This window comes from Vulpes vulpes, chromosome 2, assembly GCF_048418805.1.
Source record: "Vulpes vulpes isolate BD-2025 chromosome 2, VulVul3, whole genome shotgun sequence".
NCBI classification, from domain to species: Eukaryota; Metazoa; Chordata; class Mammalia; order Carnivora; family Canidae; genus Vulpes; species Vulpes vulpes.
Window position 1 is genome coordinate 14,018,123 of NC_132781.1, and position 26,036 is coordinate 14,044,158.

Here is a 26,036-nt window from a genome sequence, read left to right on the forward strand (position 1 = left end):
AAAAAAACCTGTTAATGTCTTTGGGGACTCAAGTATAAAATCAATATTAAATTCAGCTAGTGATTAAACCTTTTCCAAACCAACTGGAAAATGTTTAAAATTCACATACTTGCAAGCTGTCATTGCATATTGGTTCCAGAGTTTTTGGAGTATGTTTGAGGAAGGCTTTTTCCCAAACCTTTAGAGCTCAGTGAGGCTAAAAAAACCAGGTGCATCCAAGATCTGATTTCAAGGCAAGATTTACTACTTTACAAACACAAACACGATACTTGGTCTTAATAGAAAAATGACATCAGATACACCCAGAATATCTTTAGCATTGGGATAGTTGCCAGTCTGGCACAAAACATACGTTTTTAGGAGCAGGGAGGCATGAAAATAAACCATTTATCACATTTTGGTACATCAGGAACACTTGTTTGAATATTTTGCTTGAATTAAGCCCGTTAGTACTCTAAGTGTAAAACTTTAATACTTGTCTTGAGTTCTGACCCTAGTGTTTGATCTAAATGACATTTCAATACATGTCTTTTGACTAGTGCACTGTCTGTACAGAATTTAAAATGTGATGGTTTTAGTATGAAACTTGGGTTTGATACGTGATAGAACCTATTCAAAGTTGTATATTTAAAATCAAGGAAATGTTTTTTGTGAACTATTTCTACTGAAGAATGTATTTAAATTAAAATAATTAAACAACATGAAGCAGTGATGTGTTAACTGGACAGGTCAGTTATCTGAGCCGCGTGAATAACTGCCACGAGAGCTGAATAGTTTTGCCAGGGAGCTCTGAAGCGTACCATCGAAGAGGCATCTTGTAAATAAGTGGCAACTTGAAGATTAGAGTTGGAATGACACAATCAGTTCCAGAAGGAGCTATGGGCCCTACTCCACAGGAAGACCCCATTACGTGGAGACAGGCCCTTCCCCATCTTGTTGCTGAATGCCAAGTCTCTCCCAAAAGCCCAAGGATAGGACGTTTCAGATGCACTGGGTGTGAACTGCATCTTGCACTTGCCCGTCCCTTTTTCGATTAAATCTCTTCACATAGCTGCTGCTGCTCCTGAGCAGTCCATCTCCGGGTCGGAGCCGTCCTCTCAGGACCTGGAGCAGAGCCGTAGGGAGCTGGCGTCTCTTATGGTAGATGTGGCCCATCACGATATACCTGCTGCCTGGGGAGGGGGGAAAAAAAGTAACCAGAAAGTACATTCATAGTGTCTTTTAAATGCCAAGAAGCAGTAAGAGATTGCGAAGCCGTCAAGGAATGCGTAAGCTTGCAACTACTGCTGCACATGTTGAAACTCAGACATTTCACCCTCCAACAAGCGGTGGAAACAGTCTAGTGACCTTTAGAAGACAACCACATAATCAGCCTGTGTAACCAGCCAACGTTACAAAACAAAGGTCCTAATCACGAGGTGTCAGGAGGATTTTCTAGAGCACACCTCTAGAAAGATGTGGGAGTGGGTCCCCCCTCCCCCCTCCAAAAAAATGACCGCTCTAAACTTTTTTCTAAAAGCCTGTTCTGTGGCTCTCTGGCTACGCTGCTTCGTCACTCCATATGTCAACACGCATCTGAGGGCCTGCTTTGTGCCAGTCCGAGCTGTTCCCCACCTTTCACCAGAGGCGCGGGGAGGCTGATGGCGCGTAAATCAGAGTGACAGAAACAATACCTGTCGTCTAAATTCTATTCATTTTTAGAATACTCCATCCCTCCCCCCGCAAAAAAAAAAAAAAAAAAAAAAAACACCACCACCCGGGCCGTGGCATCCGAGTTACAAGCATAAAGTCCGTATATTAGGTGGTGGGGTCAGTGTCAATACCAGGTTTAAATTCTGGACACGGCTTATTGCAGCTGGAGTCGTCCAGGGCCAATATGTGGACTCGGAAGAAAAACCCGTCCGGAGTGATGTACAGGCGGCTCATCTTGTACAAGCCGTCCCGGTCCACCAGCAGGGTCACCAGCCGGATCCCGGTGCCGAGCACGTCCACGTCATGCACGATCCCGTTCACTGCTGCTCTTCAAAAAAAAACAAAGAGTTTGGAGAAACGCACAGCGCTCACGTCCCCGCTCTCCCCACTTGAGTCTGCACATCACGGGCCCGTCCGCGCGGGCGAGGGGGCTGCAGGGTGCAGCGGGCGGGTCCCTCCGGGGCGCGCCCTCGGGGAGGCTCGGGCAGGCTCGGGCAGGCTCGCCTGGGCGGGGCTCACCGAACTCGCTCGCGCAGTAGGACTCGCGCTCGTCCAGGTCCACCCTGCAGGCGCGCGCGCAGGGCTGGGCGCCGGGCTCCGCGTCCCTCTGCGGCGGGCCGAGGCGCGGCGGCGGCGGGGGCGCGGGCGCGGGCGCGGGCTCCGGCTCCGGGGGCGGCGCGGCGGCGCGCGGCCGGTTGGGGTGGGCGGGGCCGGCGGGGGCCTCGGCGGCGCGCGCGGGCGGCCGCACGGCCGGGAAGCGCAGGGCCCGGGCGCGGGCTCGCCGCGGGGCGTCCTCCAGCGCGGGCGCGCGGCGCGGCGAGGCGCGGTTCTCCGCCTGCGCGAGGCGCGGGCTCGGCGGGCCGGCGGGCGCGCGCGCGGCCTCCCGGAAGCCGGCGCGGTTCTCGGCGGGCGGCGGGGGCTTCCGGCGTCGCGGGTCGGGCCAAGCGCGGGGAGCGGCCTCGGCCGCGCGTGGCCGCCGCGGGGCCTCGGGGACCGGCTGCGCTCGGGGCCCCGGCGTCTCCTCCGCGCTCGGGCCGCCGCCGGGGTCGGGCTTCCTGCCGTGGGGCGGCGAGGCTGCAGGGGAAAAAAGAGGGGAGGCCGGGGAGGCCGTCAGGAGGGCGCCCCCGTGGAGAGGGCAGGGGAGGAGCGGGGGTCGGAGGGGCCGCAGGGGGCGCGCGGGAGGGCGGACTCGCCGGGGGGCGACGCAAGCCCAGCAGGCACCTGCGAGAGGAGCAGGCGTGGGGGGGCTGGAGGTGCAGGTTAGGGAGCGCGAGGGCAGAGGGCGCCCCGGGGGTGAGCGCGGGTCCCCTAGGCCCCGGGGCGAGACCGACGGCAGGGTCTTGCCCCCGGAGAACCAGGCCAACCAGGAAAAATGTTCTCCCCGCATGGGAACGTTTCCTTTCCTTAAGGAACCTTCTCAAACCTATAGCTTTTAAAAATTGCAACAACCTATTTGTTCTAGGACTAAACACAACTGTCAACTGTGGTTTAAATAACAACCCCCCCCCTTTTTTTTTTCTGCCGTTTCTTTAATATATGTATAAACATCCGCCTTTTTGCTATGTACAGTTTGTTGAGAAAGTACCAAGAGCAAACCCCAGGGGGAAAGGTCTCATATTACAGGTTCTCCTAATTGTTTAAGCGCCCCTGACAACAGAACTATTTGGTTTTCCCATCCGTGTTTACACTGTCATCTTGGTCTCTTAGTGGATTTTTATCCGGCTTCTTGGACACCACTTACTAGTAAACCACAGCTAAGAAAGATCTTTAAAGCATGGCTGGGAGGCCGAGGCCCCTTGGTTGAGTATAAAAGCACACACACAGCCCACTTGCATCCCCCCTTTCCCTGGTGGAGAAAAATCTCTTAAATGATATGGCGTGAAAACAATTTTTTTAAAAAATTATGAATGATTCCACCCCCCCTCCCCAGCTCTGCAGACAGGTTAGTGAGCAAACTTCAGCCAGCTTGGAAGCTGGGCAACTTTCCATGCCCAGTTACACAATATCACCTCCCCGTTTGCCTGGGTCCCAGTGCCCTCCAAAGCGGCACAAGAATCTGTCTTTATTTTTCTTTTTCTGTTGTCTCAAGGGCTCGTTTTCCGCATTTCTCTCCTCTTGCCTCGAAGAGCCTGGTGTGCCCCCTTCGCAGCTCTCGCAACACTGCATTAAAAGTGCCTTATCTTGCCCAATCGGCAATCTCCTTTAAAAATCAGCGTTCACCCAGCCCTAATAGCCGGTTATGGTTCATGTTTTTGCAGAGAGGTTGATTCTGACTCATTATGTCCAACGTCGTCCCATACACAGCTGAATAAAGTCCTGGTGGATATCCAATTCCTGACTGTCGACTGTTGACCTCACAACTGCTTCCCCATTGATATCACCATCTGTTGTCATGGGAAAGATTGTCTGATATTTGGGTTAAATGCCACTGAAGTCATTCAGTTTCCATGTGGAAAAATAACCCAAAGTCAATTGCCCTGCGAGGTGCGGAAGCCGTTTTTCCCAGAGATAGTGAATCGAACAGAACATCCAAATAAAAGCAAAACAAAAACGTCTCCCCGCTGAGAATCCCTTATTTCATTTCCCCCCTAGTAACTTCTTTTCAGCTCATGCATGAAATTGCGTGCGTTAGAGACGCAGGTATCCTCCGCCGCCGCCGCCAGCGCCACCCACCCCCACCCCCGCCCCCGCCCCGGGGCCGGTGTCCGCCCGGGGCTCCCCGTGGCCCTCAGCCGCGCGGGGCGCCCCCAGCGCCTCGGATCGCCCGCGGGACCCGGGCCCGGGGCGCAGGGCGCACCCCGCGCTCCCCGGGGCGCCCGCCGCCCGCCGCGTCCTGCGAGCCCGGCCCGCGCGGCGCCCGAAAGGCACGGCCGCGACCCCTTGTGACACTTTCCCTCCTCCGTGATGGAGCAACTACTTAACATGCAAAGTTTTCTCCAGCCTGCCCGGCTCGCTCGAGATCATTTCAGCAGCTGAACTGGCTTCTTTCCGAAAAGGCTGCCAGGACACACAAAATCTTGGGGACACGGTCTGCTCCTTTCGAACACGAACACGGACCCGGGGTCCCCTCTCCTGCAAACTCCGACCCCCTCCTCGTCCCGCCCTTCAGCGCGCCCTCTCCCCGGTCCTCCCCCCCCCACCCCCCAGCACCACCACCACGACCCCCCCCCCCCCGCCCACCCCACCCCTGCTCCTCCGCGGGGACTCCGCATTTCACCGATCTTACCTTTTCTGTCCGCCACTGGGGCTTCGGGAGATGATCCAACGATCAAACAGAGGAGCCAGAGAGCTCTAGCTGTCATTTTCGTAGACACGGTTCCCAGGCTCTAAAACTGAGCCTGGGCTTTTGCTCTTTCTCTCCCCCCACCCCTTCTCCACACCCCCACCCCCGTTCATGCTAATGAGGGGCAGCCTTTGGGGAAACGGGAATCACTCACTGAGCAGACCATTGGAACAAAACCGAGCTGCAGGGATTTCTCCCACTTCCTCAGGGGGACAAGCACATGGCCTCGCAAAGTTGTCCCTGCGAGCGTCGGTGGGCAGTGACAGCATCAGATCCCCAAACCTGAACCCCCATGTGGGTTTCCGGACCCGGGGAGGGGGAGGGGAGGGGAGGGGAGGGGAGGGTGGGGCGAGTGGCAGAAGAAGGGTGTTGAGGGGCTGAGGGACAGGGTGGGGGCCAAGGAGTGATAGGAAGTGTTTTCCAGATTAAGTCAACAACAAACAGGCAGATTAGTGCTCAAGACACTTGGGCTTGTGGAAGGGATTCAAGATGACAGGAAAATCCTCCGGGGAGTGTGTCAGGGGTTCGGAGGGAAGCCAAGCCTAGGTTTGGGTAAACTATTTTACTGTATGTGCCATTTTTATGTTCTAGAACCAGAAGGAAAACAGCCTTGAGCAAATAGGCTCTCTCTTCTCCCTCCCTTCCTTCTTTCCTTCCTTCCTTCCTCTTTCTTCCTTCCTTCCTTCCTTTCTTTTCTTTTCTTTTCTTTCTTTCTTTCTTTCTTTCTTTCTTTCTTTCTTTCTTTTTCTTTCTTTCTTTTCTTTCTTTCTTTTTCTTTCTCTTTCTTTCTTTTGCTTTTCTCTCTCCCAATTGAAATTAGTATCTCCTTCACTAGATTCATCAAGCCCATGCTGAGTGCCTTTTACCCAGCCAGGTGCTAGGAGATAAAAATGAGAAAAACACCTTCCCAGCTCTCTAGTGATGGCTTCTCTCCTACAGAAAGGTAGATCTTCTTTTTCTCTTTCTTTCTTTCTAAGAAAAACTCATTCACTGCTTAGGTCTGAATTCTGTATATGAGTCCTGAGCTAAGGGCCCTCTTCCTCAGATTGAACAGAAATAGCATTCACCAAGGGGGGGGGGGGGGCAAGCTCACCACAGTAAACCCACAGCCTTACTAATGTGTATCTCATTTCAACAGCTTCAAATCCGAAGGGAAGGGGAAATGCACTGAGGTGAAGGCATTTTATCTGAAGCATATGAGCCAACAGTGAGATGCAGCTGCTAAAAGAAATAACAAACTTTTTGCTGCACCAATATCTTATGTCTCAAAAATAATAATGCTAGTGGACTGACTAGATTCGGCGGGGGTGGGGTGGAGTGGGGAATCATGTTTTAAAGAAAGACACTGGGAAACTAGGAGAACAATAGGGGACTAAGAAGGCTTGGTTCCATCAGCAAGTTCCTTCACAGGAACTGAGGCTATGCAGCCTAGGCACCTAAAAACATTTGTATTATTTTGTCAAAGAACCAGTAGGTAGAAGTTATAAGGTGACATATTCAATTTCCAATTTAAGGAAAGATATTCTAACAACTAAGATCTCCAAGAAAGCAGACTGCTTTGAAGGGTTATGACAGTGGGGCCATAGGGGGTACCCAAAGAGAATGCCATTCAAGGATACTGCAGAGCGGGAGCACCTGGCTGACTCACTCAGAGGAGCACGCAACTTTTGACCTCCGGGTGCGAGTTTGAGCCCCATCTTGAGTGTAGAGATTACTAAAAATAAATGAACTTTAAAAAAAAAAAAAAAAAGGTACCGTAGAACAGCCTCCCGAATTAGATGTGCTGTGATTTGAGGGATACATTGAAGTATATATGTTCGTCTAGAGAGGAGTTGGCTGGCTGGCCACAGGCTGACAATATGTTGGAAGGGGTTGCTATCTTCTTATCTTCTGTAGTCTGATCCTCAACTTCCCTTAGCTTGAAACTCAATGCATCAGCTTTGTGGGACTGACTCAAAGTAAACAAACTTATAAGAGGAAGATGTATAAACCAGAACATCATTTATTAATTTTTAATGGAGAGGATATAGTGAAGATGATTCACCAATCTAATTATTAACCAGAAGTTTGCTTGTTGAGTACCAGATTGAACTGCAGCTCGTGGTGGGTTCATCTTCCTCATTCCGGTTTTAGAGGACTGACTTCTCTCTTTCCTCCAAAAGAGTAAATCTCTCCAGTCACTGCAAGGCCTGTGTGCACCAGAGTCAGTGTCTCCAGCCTCTGGAGGCTTGTGTTCTTGAGGCCCAGGTCACAGATGTCCTCAGATCCCCTTCTTTCACATGCTCTTTCTTTAAGTCAAGTGGAATAAAATTAATTAGGCTTAAGCGTTCTCCTTTACAACCACATCTCAGACATACCTGCTTGCTTGAGATTATATTCAAGTCACCCAGATCCAATTTGGGGTGTTCCCGAAACTCTTCTGTTGCAGGAATGTTGTGAATGCCCTGAAGCCCACACCCTGAAATGTAGAGGCAGAGAGCCGGCTGGATGGCTCCCACGGGCTCTTAGAGGCTTCCGGGGTGGCACCAGCCTGGAAGGACTTGCCAGAGTCCAGGGTTGCGTCTTGGGCTGCATGTGGTTCGGAAACTACTCTAGTGGAGTGTGGAAGGCGGAAAGGGCTCAAAGAGACTGCTCCATGGAAGCCAGAATGCCACTTAACTAATTTACAACGAGAAGTTGACTCAGGCAGACGTGCATGCTCATGTCAGCCTGGCTAGCATTGTCTTTCTATAAACAAGTCACATGGGAAGTCAAATTATCATCAGGGTGCTTGGTAATATAAACCAGAGCAAGGGGGAGCTTGTCATAGGATTGGAATGTTTAACGGTATTGGTTTTTTGTAGCCTAATGTGTCTGTCTTCATAATAAGTATATACACTTGTCAGGTGGAAAAATCTAAGAGCCTAAGTGCCTTTCTCTCCCCTGCCAATTTCTGGTATTTTTAGTGTATCTTTCCGCTTAGCAAATATTTATTGAGTGTCTACTATGTGTTGTATAATAAAGAATTTGTGCCAGGTTCCTGGCACGGGGCTTCTAAAACCCTTGGAATTTTCCTGGTGATAGAAGTGTGGTAGTTATTCGTGAGCTTCCTGGATCCCACCTGTGTTTGTGCTAATGAGGTGACTCTTGGAGGGCTCCCCGATAGCTTCAGGATGGGAGCTGGTCACCAGGAAGACCAACCATAGGATTAGAGGGTCAGAACCTTGAGTCTGCCTGACCTCCCGGGAGGGGAGAGAGGCTGCAGATTGGGTTCAGTTGGATGGCCAAGGATTTAATCCATCGGCCTATGTAATGAAACCCCATAGAAAACTCAGTGGAGGGGCACCTCGGTGGCTCAGTCAGTTGAGTGGCTGCCTTTGGCTCAGGTCATGATCCCCGGGCTCCCAGGATCGAGCCCCCCTCAACCAAGTTGGGCTCTTGCTCAGTGGGGAGCCTGCTTCTCCTGCTCCCTCTGCCTGCCCCTCCCCTGTGGCAGAGGGTTTGTGCGTGCCCCCCCCCTCAAAAAAGTGGGTAAAATCTCTAAAAAGAAAACTCAGAGGAGCTTCCTGGTTGGTGCTGTGCTAGGAGAGTGGTGCTCCCTAATCCGTGGAAAGAGAACCGAAGCTATGCATTTGGGGCCCTTCCAGATCTCACCCTATGTGTCTATTTGTGTAGCTGGTCCTGATTTGTATCCTGTAGAATAAAATCGCAATCAGAAGTATAGTGCTTTCCTGAATTCTGCGAGTTGTAACAGAAAATTATCACACCTGAGGGGGATCGTGAGAAGCCCCAGATCCAGCCAATTGGTCCGAAATAGGAGCAGTGTTGTTGTGGACCATGCCCTTTATTTTCTGTTTTTAAAGGAATATTTTATTTATTTGACAGATAGATAGAGCAAGAGAGCACAAGCAGGGAGAGCAAGAGGCAGAGGGAGAAGCAGGCTCCCCCCACTGAACAGGGAGCCCAACACAGGGCTCGATCCCAGGACCCTGGGATCATGACCTGAGCCAAAGGCAGATGCTCAACCACTGAGCCACCCAGGTGCCTGTGGACCATGCCCTTTAAACAGTGGGGTCTGCACTAACTCTGGGTGGTCGGTGCAGCCAGCGTTGAATTATAGTCCACTCCTCAGTATCAAAATACTATGTTCCAGGCACTGTTGTAGAAAACCAGAAATATCAGTCATAATCATTCTTCAAAAAGAGTACAAAAAAAAAAAGAGTACAATATTTGCTTTGGTTTCCATCAGGTAAATTATGGTCACGCTCTAGTTCTTTGATTTCAGTCCAGGGTCTCCCCCAAATTCTTCAGACTTTCAAGGACAACCCCTAGCTTTATTCCCACAGGTGTCCAGAAAGATCCTGGGATATTCAGACCTAAATCCTCCCCTCACCTGGCTCACAGACCACTGTGGAAAATAACCTATTCCACTTGAGCGTCAAGTGCCATACTGAAAAGCTGTACCTGTTAGAGAGAAAAGGATGGTTAACAGAATGTGGAGGCCAAGTAAAGGTGGCTGGAGATGCCACGTAAACTCTGGTTTGAAAAATGACTGGGGTGAAAAAAAAAAAGAAAAATGCCTGGGGTTTACCGCCCTCCCCCTCCCCGGCCTGGGAGCATGGGGGTGCACCAGGGGACAACCCTCAATGGGAGAAGGGGCTGGAGACCTCAATACCCCGTGGACAAACTCTCCCACGGACACTGGTGGGAGAGGCTGGGAGTAGCTGTTTTCTTTTTTAACTCTGTTGTATTTTCCTATCCCTTTACATTATTAAAAAAGAAAATTTGGAAAATAAAAACCGAGTAGCCAAAAGAACTGCAAAATATAGGCCTCGCTTCACTACCACTACACCCCACAATCCTTGCAACATCTCCAGGTGTTTCTTTCCAGCCTCCTTCTTGGATATCATCTTTTTTTTTTTTTTTTAAGATTTTATTTATTTATTTATTTATTTATTTATTTGAGAGAGTGAGAGAGCACAAACAGGGGGAAAAGAAGAGGGAGAGAAAGAAGCAGCTTCCCCGCCGAGCAGGGAGGGACTCTGGACTCCATCCCAGGACCCTGGGATCATGACCTGAGCCAAAGGCAGACGCCTAACCCACTAAGCCACCCAGGCACCCCTTGGATATCACTCTTACACAGGGGTGGGCAGAGTGTCTACAGTATTTTGGATTCTGTGTTGTTCTCATGACACCATGACAGAAATGCTTCCCTGTTTTGTGGGTACAATTTAGAATCCAGCTTTTATCCAATTAAAATTGTTCAAAATACTATTACAAACTCCTTTTTTTTAAGTTGGATTTATTTATTTATTTTTAAAGATTTCATTTATTTATTCATGAGAGACACAGAGAGAAAGACAGAGAGAGACAGAGGCAGAGACACAGGCAGAGGGCGAAGCAGGCTCCATGAGGGGAGCCTGATGTGGGACTCGATCCTGGAACCCCAGGATCATGCACTGGGTCGAAGGCAGAAGCTCAACTGCTGAGTCACCCGGGTGTCCCCATAAACTCTTTATAAAAGTGAAATCTCATACCTACATAATATGTTCTCATTTGGACCAACCATAATTTGTGAATATTTCAGGCTGTTTACAATTTTTACTACTGTAAAACTTTCTGTGTCCCCATCATTAGAGGAATGGATATCTTGTGACATACTGGAATACGATAGAGCAGGGTTGCGGTTTTTGTTGTTTTTAAATGTTTTATTTTTAAGTAATCTCTGCACCCACCACGAGGCTTGAATTTGCAATCCAGAGAGATCAACTGAGACCAACTGAGCCAGCCAGACGCCCCTAGAGCAGGGTTTCTTAACCTCAGAACGATCAACATTTAGGCCAAGATAATTCTTTACTCTGCACTGCAGGATTTTGACCAGTCTCCCTGGCCTGATCCCTTGGATACCAGTAGTGCCCCCCACCTCCAGTTATGACATCTAAACTGTCTCCAGACAATGCCAAATGGCTCCTGGGGACAACATTGTGAACCACATTTGTTGCTATAAACCAATGAAAACAGGGGCGCCTGAGTGGCTCCGTGGGTTAAGCGGCTGCCTTCAGCTCAGGTCATGATCCCAGGGTCCTGGAATCAAGCTCCACATCTGGCTCCCTCCTTGGTAAGGAGCCTGCTTCTCCCTCACCCTCTACTGTTGCCCCTGCTTATACTCTCTCTCTGTCAAATAAATAAATAAAATCTTAAAAAAAAACCCAATGAAAATAAATGAGCCACAATCACAAAAGCAAAATATAGATCAATCTCGTAAATAAACATAATCTCAAGTAAAAGCAGTCTGACACAAAGCACTATATACTATGTAATTTCATTTCTGTAAGGTTCATAAATAGACAAAACTAATACAAGTTTCAAAAAGTCAGGGTATTCTTGGGAGCAGGTGCTGGAAAGACAACGACAGGGATGGGGTGGTTGTTTCTGAGGTGTTGAAGTGATCTATTGATGGACCTAATAATTTTTGATATTACATAAGACATGTTAATAGCTTATATAGTCAAATCTGTTAGCTGTCTTTTTGTGATATCCTCCATCCCTTCATAAAAGCCTTTAAAATGTATATAAGTAATACATATTCTTTGCAGAATAGATAATACAAAGGAAAAAAAATCAATGACAATCTTATTTCCTAGAAATAACTACTATAGGTATTTTGATTTATCGATTTCCAGACTTTCTTCTACACATCTATGTGCATGTATATGTTACATAATTTCTTCACATAAAAGTGGAATCATGGTACGTAGATACTTTATAGCATGATTTTTAAAATGTTAATAAGGGGCACCTAGGTGGCTCAAGCAGTTAAGCCAACTCAGGTCATGATCTTAGGGTTTTCCCTGCTCAGTAGGGAGCCTGCTGCTCCCTCTCCTTTTGCCTGTTGCTCCCCCCTGCTTGTGTGCTCTCTCTCTCTCTCTCTTTCTCTGTCAAATAAATAAATAAATAAATAGAGGGTTTCTGGAATGCCTGGCTGGCTCAGTCAGAGTATACCATGCTTGATATCTGGGTTGTGTTCGAGCCCCACACTGGGCGTCGAGATTACTTGAAAAATAAAATCTTTAAAAAATAAAGAAAAAGATTTCTCTTTATTTTAATTTGTATTTTTTTGTTTGCTGGTAATATTGTAGATTTTCTCATGGATTTATTGGCCATTTAGATTTCTTCTTTGGTTAAGCACCTGTTCTTTGTCTAATTATTAGAATATTCATTTTCTTTTATGATTTTGAGAGCTATTTCTAGCTGAAGAATTTTACATTTTTTTTAAATTTTTATTTATTTATGATAGTCACAGAGAGAGAAAGAGAGAGAGGCAGAGATACAGGCAGAGGGAGAAGCAGGCTCCATGTACCGGGAGCCCGATGTGGGATTTGATCCTGGGTCTCCAGGATCGCACCCTGGGCCAAAGGCAGGCGCCAAACCGCTGCACCACCCAGGGATCCCTAGCCGAAGAATTTTAACTCTTTGTCCACTATATATATTGAGAATATTTCCCCACAAAATTTTGTTGATTTTTTAACCTGTTAGTGATTTATTGGTAATCAAATTTTTAACTTTTGTACAGAAAAATCTATCAGTCTTTTGTTTAACAATGTCCCTGGTGTCTTTTGTGTCATGCTTAGACCTTCTCCAACTCAAAATTACACATATATCAGCCTTTGTTTTTCTAGTGCTTGTAGTTAAATTTTGATTCCATCTGGAATTTATTTGGATATGTAGTATGAGGTAAGAATCTAATTTTATTTTTTTCTAAAATAACTAGAAAGTTGTCTAACCCAATTGACAAATAAATCCATCCTTTTCTAAATTTGAGATGTCACCTTTAACATAGAGAATATTAACTTCTAATAAATTTAGGTCTATTTCTAGATTTTCTGTTACTCCCTCTGTCTACTCCCATGCTTATATGCCCATATTGGGACATTGTTATAATTATGGTGATATTATAACATATTTTTTTAAGATTTAATTTATTTATTCATGAGAGACACACAGAAAGAAGCAGAGACATAGGCAGAGGGAAAAGCAGGCTCCTTGTGGAGACCCGGATGTGGCCCTTGATCCAGGACCCTGGGATCATGACCTGAGCCAAAGGCAGACACTCAACCACTGAGCCACCCAGGTGCCCCCATAACACATTTTTCTTTTCAAAAATTGTCTAACACAGTGTTTTGCTTTCCCAAGTGTACTCTGCTAAATTTTAAAAATTCTGTTGGACTTTTTGAATTTGCATTAAGTGGATAGATTCATTTGTAAAGGAATTGACAGTTGTCCAATATTGTCTTTCTGCCCATGAAAATGGCATATCTCTATATTTCTTTGAGTCTTCTTTCCCCCATTATCATTTTCATCATCTAAGCTCTAAACACATCTTTATGTTAAATTTATTTCCTGGATATTTTGTATTTTTGATGTAATGTGGAAAAGATCTTTTTGTCTTTTATATATTTTCTGCTTTTGGTAGACGTAAATAAAAGCTACTAATTTGTATATCTGTACATTTTGTATACCCCAATTTGCATAGATCCAAAGATATTCCAAACTATTTTCCTTCTTTCTTTTCTTTCTTTCTTTCTTTCTTTCTTTCTTTCTTTCTTTCTTTCTTTCTTTCTTTCTTTCTCTTTCTTTCTTTCTTTCTTTCTTTCTTTCTGTTTTTAGTTTTTATTTATTCACTTATTTTAAGTAATCTCTACACCCACCATGGTGCTTCAACTCATGACCCTGAGAATAAGAGCCACATGCTCTTCCAAGTGAGCCAGCCAGGCAACCCCCAGACTATTTTCAATTGATTTCCTTGGGTTTTCCCAATGGAAACCATGTAATCTAAAAAACATTTTGCCTCCTCTTCTCAAATCTTTAACTTTTTTATTGCATTGATGAGAACCTTCCAAACCTTGTTGAATAATCACAGTCATCATGTTTGTTTTGTTGATATTTCCTCATGTATAGAGAATACCTCAAATATTTAACTTTCTTTTTTAAAGATTTTATTTATTTATTTGAGAGAGAGCACAAGAGCGAGGGGAGGGAGAAGCAGGGCTTAATCCCAGAGTGCTAGGATCACAACCTGAGCTGAAAGCTGTTGCTCAACCGACTGAGCCACCCAGGCAGGCCGAATGTTTCACTTTTAAGAGGCTAAACACTCGATTTTGCTTCAAGTGCATTGAGCTGTTTTTATCTGTGCACCTACACCATTTTCACCTTAAGAATCTTTCAGATACTCCTGTTCTTTTGTGTCTTCCTTAATATTGGTCTTCTTTGTAAAATCTACACCCAAGGTGGGGCTGGAACTCACAACATTAAGATCAAGAGTCATATGCTTTGCCACTGAGCCAGCCAGGCAGGCACCCCTTAATCATAATTTTCTGATTATGTCTTCTATATATTTTATCTTCTCCATCATCATTTTACTTTTTTAAAAGATTTTATTTATTTATTCATGAGACACACACACTCACACACACACAGAGGCAGAGACACAGACAGAGATAGAAGCAGACTCCATGCAGGGAGCCTGATGTGAGACTCGATTCTGGGACTCCAAGATCACGCCCTTGGCCCAAGGCAGGCGCTCAACCACTGAGCCACCCAGGCATCCCATACTTTTTCTTTTTTAAGATTTTATTTATTTCAGAGAGAGAAAGCACAAGCAGGGGGAGGGGCAGAGGGAGAAGGAGGAGAAGGAGAAGCAGTCTCTCCACTGAGTATGGGAGGCTGACGTGAGGCTCGATCCCAAGACCCTGGGATCATGACCTGAGCAAAAGCAGATGTTTAATAACTAGCCACCCAGATGCCCCTTCATCATCATTTCAATCTCTCTTTCCTTTTTAAAAAACAATTTTTTTTAGTTTATTAGGTTTTTTTCTAAAGTAATCTCTATACCCAACGTGGGGCTGAAACCTATAACCCTGAGATCAAGAGTCACACACTCCTCTGACTGACCCAGCCAAGTGTCCCTTTTTCCTTTTCATTCTAGGAGGCTTTCTTGACTCTGCACATCATGTCACTGATTTCATGTTCAGTACTGTGTACTCTGCTCTTGGCTCCTTCCAACAGGATTTTAAATCTAAGGAATTCTTATTAGTTAGCTTTTTTGGTTCATCTTATTGTTCTTTCATCTCAGTCTACTCTCTTTTTATAATTTCCTGATTATAAGGATCATGGCTTCTTGTATTTTTCTGAGAATGCCTACCTGTTTCTTGAAATTGTCTTCACGAGTCTTTGTCATCATTATTTGAGGTGTCCTCTTCCCCAGCCTTTTTTTTTAGATTTCTAAAAATTTATTTATTTGAAAGAGAGAGAGTAAGAGAGAGCATGAGCTGGGTGAGAGGCAGTGGGAGGAGAGACTCCCAGCTGAGCAAGGAGACTGATGTGGGGCTCAATCCCAGGACCTTGATATCATGACCTGAGCTAAAGGCAGGTGTTTAACAAATTGAGCCACTCAGATGCCCTTAAACATTTAATTTTAAAATAATTATAAATATAGTTGGTGTCCACAATGGCTGGCCCCTAATGATCCCCACTTCCTGGTATTCACACCCTGTGTGGTCCCCTCTCACATTGTAGCAGGACTGGTCTGAGTCACCCATAGCATGTGGAAGAAGTGATAATACGCACTTTCAAGATTAGGTTACAAAAAGTCTGAACTCTTATCTCAAGTATGCATTCTCTCTTTCTTCTAGATCATTTACTCTGGGGAAAGCCAGCTGCTAAGTTGGGAGGACACTCAGGCAAGCTATGAGAGGCTCATGTGACAAGGAACTGATAGCCAGTTCCAATATTGGCTTCACCAATAGCCAGTAAGAAACTGCAGCCTGCCAAGAGCCAAAGAAGTGAGCTTGAAAGCAGACCCTTCCCACTTGAGTCTTCAAATGAGACCGCAGCTCCAACCCCAATTTGACTGAAACTTTTAAGAGATCCAAGCAGAATCACCCAGCTAAACCGCTGCCAGATTTCTGGGCCACAAAAAGTGTGATTAATAATGCTTATTATGGGGACACCTGGGTGGCTCAGCGGTTGGGCATCTGCCTTTGGCTCAGGGCATGATCCCGGAGTCCCGGGATCGAGTCCCATCAGGCTCCCTGCATGGAGCCTCCTTCTCTCTCTGCCTATGTCTCTGCCTCTCTCTCTGTGTCTTTCATGAATAAATAAATAAAATCTTTTTTTTAAAAAAGCATGAAGCTCATTATGTTAAGCTGCTAAATTTAGGGGTAATTTGTTTTGCAGCAATGGACAACCACTACCCAGTTGAAGCCCCTTATGCCCTCCCAGGTACAATTTCCTTTCCTTCCTAGAAATAATCATTATGCTGAACTTGGAGTTTCTACCATTCTCTTGGATGTTTTCTCCTATTATGACTATAGCAACTATTATTGTCACCAAAAAAAGCTTATGAATTAATTTGGAAGGTTTTAAAAAATTCTAATTCCAAGTTTTGGAACATCCGATATAAACATGTACTTGTAATTCAATAAATAATCTTTTATTTTTTTTAAAGATTTATTTATTCATAAGAGACACAGATAGAGGCAGAGCCATAGGCAGAGGGAGAAGCAGGCTCCCTCTGGGGAGCCTGATGCAGGATTTGATCCCAGGACCCCGGGATCATGACTTAAGCCAAAGGCAGACGCTCAACCACTGAGCCACCCAGGTACCCCAATAAATAATCTTTTAAATTAATAATAATAAAATTGGGAAAATTTTCCATTCTTAATTTGGGGACTTCCTTGTCTAATGTTACAATGAAATGAAAAAGAATATCTGTTGTTAATAATAATGATGATTATAATAATAGCTGGCACCTGTTGAGCACTGGTCTAAGCATTACATCTTTACATCAACCTAGGAGCTCTTACTTTTATTACCCTAGTTTTACAGATGAATAACTAAGGCATGTAAAGGCTAAGCAGCTTGCTCAAGGTTATACAGCTAGTAATCAAGTGATACCAAAATCATTAGCTACTACTGGTGCTCTTTATATAAGGCAGAAAGAAAAAAGAAGGAAAAAGAGCAAATGAACATAAAGCATACTGTCTGAAGTCTCCTCTACAAGTGGCCATAATAGTTGCCTTCTTCTATTCCTTATTCATGTACCCCTTACCCACAACTGAGCAGAGCCCTATGCCTGGTAGGGGGACCCAAAACTTTTTTCTTTTTTAAGTAACTGGGTTTTTTTTTTTAAGATTTTATTTATTATTTGAGAGAGTGTGAGAGAGAGCACCAGCCACGGAAGGGGCAAAAGAGAGTGAGGAGAAGGCTATCCACTGAGCAGGGAGCCTGATATGGGACTTGATCCCAGGGCCCTGGGATCATGACCTGAGCTGAAGGCAGACACTTAACCAACTGAGCCACCCAGGCACCCTGGGGGACCCAAAACTTTCTTCCTGTAGGACCTGAGTTCTTGGCAGTCTTGTCTTTATCAGGTTGCTGTACTTTCCATTAACCAGGTTTTTGGAAGAAGGGCATATTAAGATGTGCCCCTGCTAAATCCTTGGGTTCTAGACATTGTCTAGCAGAGATGGCTTAAACACGAGACATTTATTTTTCATAGTTCTGCAGTTCTGAGGCTGAATGTCTGAGACCAGGGTGCCAGAATGGTTGGGGTTCTGATGAAAGCTCTCTTCCTGGCTTGCAGAACCCTCCTGCGGTATCCGTGAGACAGAGAGGGAGAGGAAGAAAGAGAGAGACTCCACCCTCATGACCCCATCTAAATCTAATTGCTTCCCAAAGGCCCCCCTCCTAATACCATAACATTGTGGGTCAGGACATCACTATATAGATTTTGGGGTGACAGAAACATTCAGCCTATAACAGTGACTCCTTTGTTTTCAGCAGCAGGAGGAATCCCAAATGGCCAAGGGGCAGTCTCAGCTTTCAAATGAATGGACCCATGATGCTGTTTCCCGGTCTAGACATTTCTCCCTTGGGCACAAGGCCTTTGGACCCACTGAGTCCCAAGGAGTCTCCTTTGCAATGAGAGCAAAAAATTCTTCCAGTGAGTTTTTAGGGGTCATAGTGGGAGGGACCACTCCCATCTCTCCTTGGTTTCTGGACCAGTGACTCCTGGCAATGTCTACGTCCAGAAACGTTGGTGCTAGTGGAAGCCCTGCAGGCGAGGAAGGCAACTCCATACCCAGAACACGGATCTGTCCCTGTGAGGACAAGGCGCTGTCCACACACCCCAGTCTTGTCATTGTGAACAAGGGATTATTGTTTTGCCTCTTGAGTTTGGACCCTTCCCTTGGAGACGCGCCCTCTGCTGGTCCTTCCTAATATCTGCGGCCCTGAGCATCCTCGGATCCCCTGCCGGTTGGTTTCTCTGCGTTCGGTAGCCCTTCCTCTTCTCTTTTGAAGAGTTTCAGACGTCTCCTCCTAGTGTCATTGATGATGTTGTTTGTGGTTCTGCTTCTCATTCCTCTTGTTGCTTTTGTAGGGCTTCCAAGAGGAGTAGAGAAAAATGTCAACTTTACTGTAGGTTTAATCCCAGAATCTGGCAAATTGCAAAGTATGATAATTCTGAATGTTAATATTTTTGGATTGCATGTTAATATTAATTCTGGCACTTATTCTGACGTTCTTAAATGAATTTTGAAAATTTGGACTGATATAATACTAATAAACATCTGTATTTAGTCAAACCTTTGAAAATCAAAATTCCAAAGTGATCCAGTGTAAAAAGAGGCACAGCTAACCAACACTGTTAAAAATAAGGGTATTGGGGCACCTGAGTGGCTCAGTTGGTTGAGCATCTGCCTTCAGGTCGGGTTGTGGTCCCTGGGTCCCTGGGTCCCTGGGTCCCTGGGTCCCTGGGTCCCTGGGTCCCTGGGTCCCTGGGTTCCTGGGTTCCTGGGCCCTGGGATTGAGCTCCGCCTCAAGTTCCCTGCTTGGTGTGGAGCCTACTTCTCCCTTTTCCACTCCCTTTCTTGTGCACTCTCTCTTTCTGTCAAATTAATTAATTAATTAATTCTTTAAAAAATAAAAAAAGAAAGAAGGGTACTGATCACCGGGGTGGAGGTAGTGATTGGAAGGGAACGAGGGTCAGAGGAGGGGACTTCTGCAGTGACTAAGATCCCCTTTCTTGATCTGTGTGATGGTTATACAAGTCTCTTCAGTTTGTGAACATAATTAAACTGTATGCTTATGATACCTGATTTTTCTGTATGTATGTTACAGGTTGATAATAATTATTTTTTTAAGATTTTATTTATTTATTCATGAGAGACAGAGAGAGAGAGAGAGAAAGAGGCAGAAACACAGGCAGAGGGAGAAGCAGGTTCCATTCAGGGAGCCTGATGTGGGACTCAATTCTGGGACCCCAGGATCATGCCCTGGGCCAAAGGCAGGCACTAAACTCCTGAGCCACCCAGGGATCCCAATAATAATTATTTTTTAACCCGAAAGTAGAATAGCCTACAATTAAAAATCAATCAGGGGTGCCTGGCTGGCTCAGTTGGTGGACCACATGGCTCTTGATCTTGGGGTTGTGGGCTTAAGCCCCACAATGGGTGTAGAAATTACATTTAAAAAATCATGATCGAAAAAAAAATCATGATCGTGGTAAATACCTGATATTTATATAGCTCAATTAAAAGGAAAGGGAGAATTTTTTTAAAAAGATTTCATTTATTTATTTATTCATGAAAGGCACAGAGAAGAGAGGCAGAGACACAGGCAGAGGGAGAAGCAGGCTCCATGCAGGGAGCCTGATGTGGGACTTGATCCCAGGACTCCAGGATCACGCCCTGGGCCAAAGGCAGGCACTAAACCGCTGAGCCACCCAGGGATTCCCGGAAAGGGAGAATTTTATGCAAAAAGTTCAAATATCTGAATTTTGTCATATCCTTCAATTTATTAAGGATGCTATACTTTTTAAAAATTTAATTCAATTTGCCAGCATATAGTATAACACCCAGGGCTCATCTCATCATATGCCCTCCTTAATGCCCATCACCCAGCTTCCCCTTCCCCCACCCGCCTCCCCTAGGATGCTATCTTTGATCATAAGTATAATATATCTTTCCTGTGGGGAAAATGGTTTTCTCCAAATAACTAGGTCCATGGTAATACAATGCTAGTGGGAACAAATACCCCAGCTTATACACTGTACTATGAATTCCAGCGTAGGGGGTTCTTGCCATCATCTCCTCACATGTCAGCCTGGCTCCTGTGGTGAGGCTAGGGCTCCAGAATCAGGCACTTGACTCAACAAAGGCCTCAGTGAGGGCAGCTTTACACCCAGCTTACTGTGAGCATCCCTAGATGATGTATGTTTGTGGTGGTTTTAGTCGTTGTTGTTTGTTTGTTTTAAGTAGGTTCCTAGTGTAGAATGCAGGGCTTGAACTCAGGACCATGCGATCAAGACCTGAGCTGAGATCAGTTGGACACTTAACCAACTGAGCCACGTGGGCACCCCCTAAGTGTCCATTTGATGGTACCCTTTGACCTACTCCTCAGTATGTCCCTGCGGCTGCTTGGGCGACAAAGGAAAAATGACAGAAACAGGGACAGTTAACAAGGCCCTGAAATGTTTTTCTCGAGGCTCATCAATAATATATTCAGACCATCTCTATTTGTCAGGCCTCTAAGGGAGTTCTTAGATTTGGGCAATATTGACATTTGGGGCCAGATTATTTTTTGTATAATGTCAAGGACACACATTTTATGTACTGAAATGTGAGAGTCTGTGATCCTTAAAAATTCACAATCTAGGTTTTGTTTTGGGTTTTTTTTTTTTTTTGCAACAGGTCTGCTGCCAGGAAACGGGGGTCCTGAAATCCACCGCCAAATCTAGGCCACAATGAGAAAGGAAAAGACATCACCATCACCATCACTGGACATGGAGATTTGGGCAGGTGTACTACTACCGGCTATCTGATCTTCAAATGCAGTGGGATACACAAAAGAGCCACTGAAAAATTTTGAGACAAAGACTGCTGAGATGGGAATGGAGTCCTTCAGTTGTGCCTGGGTTGTCGATAAACTGGAAGCTGATGTGAGTGTGGTATTGCCTTTGAGGTATCTGCCTGTGGAAATTCGAGAACAGCAGGCATTACCATCGCTAATGCCCCAGGACACAGAGACTTTATTAAAACACCACCACAGCCCATTATCTCATGGGCTGACTCTGCTGCCCTGATTGCTGCTGCTGGGGTTGGTGAATTTGAACCAGGTGTTTCCAAGAATGAGCAGCCCCATGCACATGCTCTTCTGGATTACACATGGGGTGCAAAAGAACTAATTGCTGGTGTTAAAAACTGAATTCTCTTGGAGCCTCCCTACAGCCAGAAGAAGTATGAGGAAAACATTAAGGAAATCTGCACCTACATTAAGAAAATTGGTTCTAACCCTAACACAGTGGCATTTGTGCCAAGTTCTAGTTGGAATAGTGACAGCCTGCTGGAGCCAAGTGCTAACATGCTTTGGTTCAAGGGATGGAAAGCCACCCGTATATAAGGCAATGCCTGTGGAACCATGCTGCTTGAAGCTCCAGATTGCCTCCTGTCATCAACTTGTCCAAATGACAAGCCCTCAGGACATCTACAAAACTGGTGGTATTGGTACTGTCCCTGTGGGCTGTATGGATATTGGTGTTTTCAGACCTGGCATGTTCCTCCTTTGCTCCAGTCAATGCTACAAGTGATGTGAGTATAAGTGAAATGAAACAGTTGAGATGCTCCTTGAAGGTTTGGGTGGATCTCTTTCTGGGGACAACGTGGGCTTCAAAGTCAAGAAAGTGTCTGTCAGGAGCGCCTGGGTGGCGCAGTCAGTTGAGCATCCAATTTTTGATTTCAGCTCACATCATGATCTCCAGGTCATGAGATCAAGCCCGGTGTTAGTCTCTGCGCTGAGCATGGAGCCTGCTTCTGATTCTCTCTCTCCCTCTCCTCTGCCCCTCCCCTCCACCCCGCTCACCTGCTTGCATTCTCTCCATCTCTCTCTAGAAAAAAAAAGAAGGTATCTGTTAAAGATGTTCATCGTGGCAGTGTGGCTGGTGACAGCAAAAATGACCCACCCATGGAAGCAGCTGGTTTCATGGCTCAGGTGATTCTCCTGAACCATCCAGGCCTAAGTAGTGCTGGGTAGTCATATGGCTCGCATTGTTCACATGCTTGTAGAGCTGAAGGAGGTTGTCTTTCCTGGGAAAACTGGAAGGTGGCCCCAAATTCTTGAAATCTGGTGATGCTGCCATCACTGATACGGTCCCTGGCAAGGCCATGTGTATTAAGAATTTCTCTGACCAGGAGGCCCTGGGTAGCTCAGTGGTTGAGCATCTGCCTTTGGCTCAGGTCGTGATCCCACGGTCCTGAGATTGAGTCCCACATTGGGCTCCCCGTGGGGACCCTGCCTCTCCCTCTGATTATGTCTCTGCCTCTCTCTCTCTCTCTCTGTGTCTCTCGTGAATAAATAAATAAAATCTTAAAAAAAGAAAAAAAAAAGAACTTCTCTGACTATACTTGTCCAGGCCGTTTTGCTGTTCATAACATAAGACAAGTGGTTGCTGTGTCATCAAAGCAGTAGACAGGAAGGTCACAAGTCTGCCTAGAGGCCCAGAAGGCTAAATGGATATTATCCCCAACACCTACCACCCTAGTATTAATCAGTGGCGAAAGAATGGTCTCAGAACTCAATGTCTCAATTGCCCATTTCAGTTTAAAGTTAAAAGACTAGTTAATAATAACTAGTTAATGATAGTTAAACATCATAAAACCTTCAGAAGGAAAGGACAATTTGTGTGTGTGTATTAGTTTTACGTTATTAGTTTTTAAAATCTGTAATTTTTTTTTTAACCAATGCAGGGCTCAATGTTGTGACCCTGAGATCATGATCTGAGCTGAAATCAAGAGTCAAATGCTTCACCCGCTGAGCCACTCAGGCAGCAAGAAAGTCAGTAATTCTTAATGGAAATATCTTGACCAAAAATCTGCCACAAAATTTTGAGACTCATTTAAATGGTTCAATGAGAAAAAAAAAATTCCTGGTCTACATCCCCTGAAATCAACAGTAGTAGTAGACCAATGAATATGGATTATTTAGAACAAAATGTACCAAATTCGTGCTGAGGAAAGGTGTTTGTGTGTCAATGGCTAGCTAGCATGCATGCCTCTTTTTACTTTTAAGGAATTACCTCTCCACCTCAAGGGAAGAATTGGTGGGAGGGTAATTGCTCTTTGGCCCCATGGATTAACAGGAGAAAGGTCCTTGATCCAAGCTGGGCAATTCTAAGCATTTCGTTGAAAACTTGATTCCAGAGCAAGTGGCCCGAGGATGAAGAGAACTGTCAGAAGCACTTACTGCAGCTCTAGCTGCGTGACGAGTGCCAATGATGACAGCAGTGGCGGCCTCCCAACCAGGCATTTCTGGCTATGAGAGTCGCTGTACTTTCAGCTTCTTGATTTTGGGGGGAGGGGGGCATTGGTTGTCCTTGATTTCTTGCCGGTTCCTGAGCCTGATTGCCCGACTATTTAATGAGTGCTCCCCTTCCCCCATGTCTTTCCAACGAATTATTATTTGCTTTGCTTAGGTTGAGCTGGTTTGTTTCCATTGTTGGCACCTAGAGAGAACTAGCAAAGGAGATTGAAAATAAGTTGTTTGGAGAACTGAGGATATGGGCTTTTCTGGAAGCCTGGGAAAAGAGTCTTTCAAGAAGGAAGGCCTGGTGGGGCACCTGGCCGTCTCAGTCAGTAGAGCATGCCAAGGCTGTGAGTTCAAGCCCCACATTATGCAAATAACTTACTTAAAAAAAAACCCTCATATTTTCAAAAAGGTTGAAGTGGGCACCTGGGTAGTTGAGTCAGTTAAGCATCTGCCTTTGCCTCAGATCATGATCCTGGGATATGTCCTGGGATTGAGTCACAGCTGGGGCTCTCTGCTTGGTGGGGGAGTCCACTTCTCCCTCTGCCTCTACCCCTTCCCCCTGCTTGTGTTCTCTTATGCTCTCTCTCTCAAATAAATTATAAAATTTTTAAAAAATAAAAAAATAAAAGGAAGGACTGGTCAGGAACTTCAATCTTCAGAGTAATGTTAAGCAAGATAAGGACTGGAAAGGTGTGTCTTAAATTTACCATTCGAGAGGTACCTGGGTGGCTCAGTCAGGTTAAGCCTATGACTTCAGTGGGGATATGATTCTGGGGTCGTAGGATCAGGTCCAGTGGGGAGTTTGCTTCTCTTCTCACTCTCCCCATGTCCCTCCCTCTGCTTGTCCTGTCTGTCTCTCAAATGAATAAATCAAATCTATTTAAAAAAAAAAATACAAGGCAGCCCGGTGGCTCAGCAGTTTCAGCCCAGGGCCTGATCCTGGAGACCTGGGACCGAGTCCCTCTTTGGGCTCCCTGCATGGAGCCTGCTTCTCCCTCTGCCTGTGTCTCTGCCTCTCTCCCTCTCTGTTTATCATGAATAAATAAATTAAATATTTTTAAAAAATACAGCACTACATTCCTAATCTTAAAAAAGTGGGTAAGAATATCAGTCCTGTTTCTCCACTGGTTCTTTGGTTTTTAATAAAATTTTAATTTGGGGAGCACCTGGCTGGGCTGGCACAGTCGGTTAAGCACTCAACTCTTGATTTCAGCTCAAGTCATGATTCCAGGGTCATGAAATGGAGCCCCTAATCGGGCTCCACGCTGGGCAGCGAGTCTGCTTGAGATTCTCTCTCCCTCTCTCTCTGCCCCTCCTGCTTGTACTCCCATGCTTTCTCTCTCTCTCTCTCTCAAATAAATAAATAAATACTTTTTTTTTAATTAAAAAAATAAACTAAAGTTTTAATTTTGGAATAATGTCAGATTTACAGAGAAGTTGCAAAGACAGAACAGAGGGCTCCTATACCCGTCAGCCAGTTTGCACTGATGTTAACGTCACCATGTACATTTGACGTAAGAAGAACTGCGTGTTGGCATATCTAACTAAGCTCCAGACTGTTTCTCCCCACTAACGTCCTTTTTCTGTTTGAGGTTCAAATCCAGGGTAGCATATTGCATTTTGTATTTAGTTGTTTCTAAAGAGTAGAAGTAACCCGCTGGTACTCCTCTTGTACGAGTGTTGCAAGAAGAGTTTAAACTTTTCAAGACGGCCAACTGAACTGGTCTGAAAAGCTGAAAGTCTGTATTTCTTTTATTACATGAATTTGCAAATGAAACATACACCGACACATACCCCCAAACCACACATCCATCCATTCTAAGTACAGTCGGTTGTTCATAATGCTTGGGAATAGAAACCACAAAATGCGTTTACTATCAACCTGTCCGTTGCAACAGCACGTGGCTTCCCTATAAACTGTCCTTAGTGCTGCAAGGGAATCTGTTCGGAGCCAGCGCGTCGGGAGGGCTCCCACACCCCTGACGGTGGGGGGCGGGGGGGGAGCTCTGCACGTGTGGCTGCCCACCGTGAAGCTATGCTAGAGAAGGTGGACCAAAGAGGGGGGGGGATGCCATCTGTCTAGTCGGCAGGTCGTGCTCCCTAAGGATTTTTTTCTTAAAAAAACAAAAAACAAAAAACAAAAAACCTCAATGCAAGTGCCCCCGTTCTGTGCCAAGTCTCAGCCTTCAGCTGCAAAGTCTCAGCGGCAGGGTCTTTAACGCGCGGACGCGCAGTGCCTAACCTGTAGGTACAGCTGTTCTCTAGATCGCTGTCAGAGACGCGAAAGGATCACAGATCAAAATCTACTTCCCCGCCATCAGCCCCCACGACCGCCTCCCTCTCCACCAAAACTAATCTCCGTGCGACCCAGATGGGACTCGAACCCACAATCCCCAGCTCCGGAGGCTGATGCCTTATCCATTAGGCCACTGGGTCACCACAGGATCCGGGTTCTCACACCGTCTCCTTACGCGATGCCATCATCGCGCCCCGCCCCGCGCTCCGCGGCCCCGCGCCAGGCGCCGCCCCCAGAGACGGTAGCGCGCGCCTGCGCCCCCTGCGCCCTCCTGCAGCCCCCGTGCGCCTGCGCGTAGCCCTCCCGGCTCCCTGGGCCCGGCGGCTGCGTGGCCGGCACGCGGGCGGCTGAGAGCTGCTGTCCGCAGCGGGCTCCTCGGAAGGTTCCCGTCCTGGCTGCGCGTCACGCGCGCTGGGGGAAACA

General features: G+C 46.1%; 1 protein-coding gene and 1 non-coding gene across 3 annotated transcripts; both read right to left on the reverse strand.

Moving 5' to 3' along the window:
* Nucleotides 1–223: 223 nt before the first annotated feature.
* Nucleotides 224–5,037, reverse strand: C2H17orf58 (chromosome 2 C17orf58 homolog). 2 transcript variants are annotated; one of them, XM_072746820.1, is made up of 4 exons: nucleotides 4,919–5,037; nucleotides 2,212–2,766; nucleotides 1,824–2,015; nucleotides 224–1,172 (listed from the first exon to the last, which is right to left on the reverse strand). In XM_072746820.1, the coding sequence occupies exons 1-4, from the start codon at nucleotides 4,992–4,994 to the stop codon at nucleotides 982–984; spliced, it is 1,014 nt and encodes a 337-aa protein (XP_072602921.1). In that variant the 5' UTR covers nucleotides 4,995–5,037; the 3' UTR covers nucleotides 224–981. The 2 variants fall into 2 exon arrangements, with proteins under 2 accessions (XP_072602921.1, XP_025855396.1); XM_025999611.2 differs by lacking the exon at nucleotides 4,919–5,037 and having other exon boundaries at nucleotides 1,824–2,020; nucleotides 2,212–2,365.
* A 20,643-nt stretch (nucleotides 5,038–25,680) lies between these two features.
* Nucleotides 25,681–25,753, reverse strand: TRNAR-CCG (transfer RNA arginine (anticodon CCG)). Its single transcript has one exon. It is a non-coding gene; the product is annotated as a tRNA-Arg (tRNA).
* Between the last annotated feature and the right edge of the window lie 283 nt (nucleotides 25,754–26,036).